The 3677-nt window shown below is 43.8% G+C and overlaps 1 protein-coding gene across 1 annotated transcript in view; it reads left to right on the top strand.

The window, feature by feature from the left end:
- The window catches only part of SHROOM3 (shroom family member 3), a 78203-nt gene extending 75240 nt beyond the window's left edge, over nt 1-2963 (top strand). The window contains exon 9 of the mRNA XM_083368035.1: nt 29-2963. Within this exon, the coding sequence (XP_083224161.1) occupies nt 29-370 (342 nt within the window). The 3' untranslated portion in view covers nt 371-2963. The remainder of the gene's footprint in view (nt 1-28) is intronic.
- Nucleotides 2964-3677: the final 714 nt, after the last annotated feature.

The following is a 3677-nucleotide window of genomic DNA, read 5'->3' as shown; positions in this document are numbered from 1 at the left end:
CCCCCACCCCCCATTTTTCCTCTCCCAGGATTCTCTGAACGAAAAGCGGAAGATGTTAGCAGGCCAGCATGAAGATGCCCGTGAGCTGAAGGAGAACCTGGACCGCCGAGAACGTGTGGTCTTGGACATCCTGTGCAGTTACCTGTCCGAAGAGCAGCTTCAAGACTACCAGCACTTTGTCATGATGAAATCGGGGCTGCTGATAGAACAGCGGGAACTGGATGACAAGATCAAACTCGGGCAGGAACAACTCAAGTGCCTCTTAGACAGCCTCCCCGCAGGATACTTCCCCGACAGCAAAACGGCCACGGAGCCTCCGGTGACCCCGGGGATCAACTCTGAGCGCAGATCTACCCCGTCTTTCCTCTGACCTTCTCCAGTCGAAGCCCGCATTTAAACCACGAAACAAAACAAAAAAAAAACGCCCAAAACGTCTTGCATTTATTTAATCAGACACAGAGTTTAACTTTTGACGTGGAAGGTGGATTCATTTTTATTTTTTTCTGATTCACCTAGGGAACTCGTGAACAGCCACGAAGGCTGTGCGTTTCGTTTTCTTTTTCCCCACCTACCCCCTCCCAAGGGTGCTTTTTTTTTTTTCCAAAGGCAGCCGGACTTTTTTTTTTCCTTAAAAGACGTTTCGCTTTATCTCCAAGAAGCTTCCTCGGTTCCGAAGTTGAATTTTGGGATGAGAAGCGAAAGGTCTTTTGAGGAAAAAAAACAAAAGCACGGCTGTCTTTTGAAAAAAAAAAAAAAAAGCACCTTCCAGATCTGGATGATTGAGAAGCTCCGTAGACATTTACGTTTCCCCCCCCCTCCTTCTATCTGCAATCACAGCAAATCTGGAGCACATGAGAAGGGAGGACTCTGTTCTAGTGGCTCGAAGTAACCCAGGAAAAACCCAGCCTTGTGTCCTGGGAACGCTGCTCCGAGTTCGAGTCGCGCCCATTAAGGGAGCTCCAACTTAAATTATGAAGGATCTACAACAATGAAGCCTTAATTAAAATACTGATGAGTCCTCTGCTGTGTCTTGAACAATATTTATATTTTTTAAAGCTAGGAGACGGAATTCCGTCAAGATTTTTGTACATAAACGAACTGGTGGTTCGATTCTACTTCCAACGGCGCTGGGAGGCCGGGGTATGGTTTTTAATTTTTGTGTGTGCGCTTAACAACAACAAAAAGAAGCATCTTCCCCCCCCACACACACACACACACAAAAGGGGAGGGGCAAACAACCTAATGGCAGCACACCCTGGTTTGGAGCAGCTGTGCAGATGATGCTGAAGGACAGACCGAAAAAGGCTTCAAGCTCCCGAGTCAGGGATTCCTCGTGCACACAAATATTGACATGCAGCGAGTTAAATTTGTGCTTAGCAGCTCGAAAATGGGACGCAGATCCAGATTCACGTTGGCAGAAGGCAGGAAGTTCTCTGTTTTATGGGATGGGGAAATCCCCCATTCCGGCTCTTGTGGGCAAGGAGTTGCCCGCTTACGAATCCATGAGAACTGCTTGCCTTCCCAGCATTGTACGCAGAGGAGACCTCTCTGCCCAATTTTTTTTTTATGCTCAGCAGCATCCCGCTAGGTTGATGAGCGAGATGCATAGGCATAGACTGTCTCTCTACCCACAATGCACCAGGCAGGCGATGGGTGGGGCGGGAGGACCTCTCCCTTTGAACCTCCCCTGAAGGGTACTCGAGAATGTTTTTGCACAGCAAAATACTGTCTTCCAAGACTGCGATGTGAGACCCAACACAACACAGCACTTGTGTGAACAATACAACTCAGGAGTCAGCACGACACAGAAGCTTCTTCCTAAATTTTCCCGCGTGACTGTTTAAAAACAATAAAAGTCGGAACACACGCCGCCTGCAAAGGGTCGGAGAGTTTTTTCGAGGTGTTTTCCCCCCCCCAATCTCTCTTTATTTATAGATACCAGTATGTTTTGTTTTTTTAAAAGGACAAACAAAATCCTTGGTTGTTTCTAAACACTGTGGTTCTTCGTTTTTGCTAACCTCTTTGGCTTGGACTTTCTGTAAAAGCGATCCAAAACTTAAGATACCGTAGCACAAGGCGGACTGAATTGACAGTCACACAGCCTCTTGTTTCAATCAAAAAAGGATTTATTTTTTTTCCTTCTTAGTTCAATCCTAAGGATTTCTTCCTAATTTATTACAGCAGGGAAGTCGTTTCCTATTTCTATATTGTGTATGCACTTGGAGCTGTCACTCTACACGACTCTACCTTGCTTTAGATCTGGGCTTCCCAACCTTAGCAACTTTGAAGACACGTGGACTTCCAACACCCAGAATTCCCCAGGCAGCATAGGAGTTGAAGTCCATGGCTCTGAAAGGCATGCCAAAGTTGGGAAACCTTGCATTAGATCACGGGGGTCTCCAAACTTGGGAACTTTTAAGACTTGTGTGGTTTCAGTTCCCAGAGTTCCCCAGCCAGCCATGATGCCTGAGGAATTCTGGGAGCTGAAATCCAGAAGTCTTAAAATTGCAAGTTTGGAGACTCCCGCTATAGATAAATTCAAGGGGCAAGAATGTATGTGATAATCTCTAAAGCAGCACCTGTTTCTTAAAGCTTTATGCTGGGCTATGACTGTAATAAAAATGTGATGAAGATGATGATAAATCAAGATATTCCTAGTAAATGATCTGCAGGGGGTAGCCAAGGTTTACCTCTTCTTCACCCAACCTCAACTTACTTATTCCTTCTGCTTGCCCTTTTAGGTTCTTTAGGCCTCAAAAACGGCCAGCTGAAGGAAAAACCTTTTAAAATGGCAAGGGAAGGGTAGGGATGTGATAAGAAAGGATGAGAAAAAAAGAAGACAGCAACCCTTGCTTTAATGAGGTCTATGAGCAGAAAACAGGAGCCCTGTCTCTGTTTCAGAATGTGTAGTTTCACTAAAGTAAAATTACTAAAAAAAATGGAATATATTTTAAGAGCGTTAATTCTGGATATTTTTATTTTTGTAACGCCTATGTAAGAAGAGTCTCAATGTTATAAAGCAGTTAGTCTCTCCTTTTTTCTTAACAACAACAAAATAACCAGATTCCCTCGTCTGGGTTTGCACAGTGCATTAAACTATGGTTTATTTAACCCTGGGTGGTTTGCTAAACCATAACAACCTGGTCCATACATAACAGTGTTATAAGCTATGGTTTATAAACCACAGGGGTTAAATTTATGCAATACTTACCTAAGCCAATAACAGATCACATTAAGGCATACTATAATGTGTGAACCTGGTTGATGCATTTTCCTTTTTTTTTTTTTTAATGAAGCCTATTGACTCAAAGAATCATCTTATGGTTGCTAAAGATATGCAAGTTCAACATTCGGCAAAAATACAGAGGTATCCCTGTCGGTTCTTTGGTGCTCTTTGTGTTTGGCTGTTTTCCTGCAGACGTTTCATTACCCAACTAGGTAGCATCATCAGTGCTGGTAAAGGATGGGGTTTGTTCTCAGTTTATATGCAATGGCTTGCCCTATTAGTGTTGGTACCAACAGTGTTACATATTTGTATGCAAACAGAGAGCAGAACCCCACTCTTTCTAGCACTGATGATGTTACCTAGTTGGGTAATGAAATGTCTGCAGGAAAACAGCCAAGCTCAGAGAGAATCAAGAACTCCACAGTTCAATCTTGAACTACAAATACTTTCT

The sequence above is a fragment of the Vipera ursinii genome, assembly GCF_947247035.1.
Source record: "Vipera ursinii genome assembly, chromosome: 7".
NCBI classification, from domain to species: domain Eukaryota; kingdom Metazoa; phylum Chordata; class Lepidosauria; order Squamata; family Viperidae; genus Vipera; species Vipera ursinii.
This window is presented reverse-complemented; position numbering and strand designations above follow the sequence as displayed.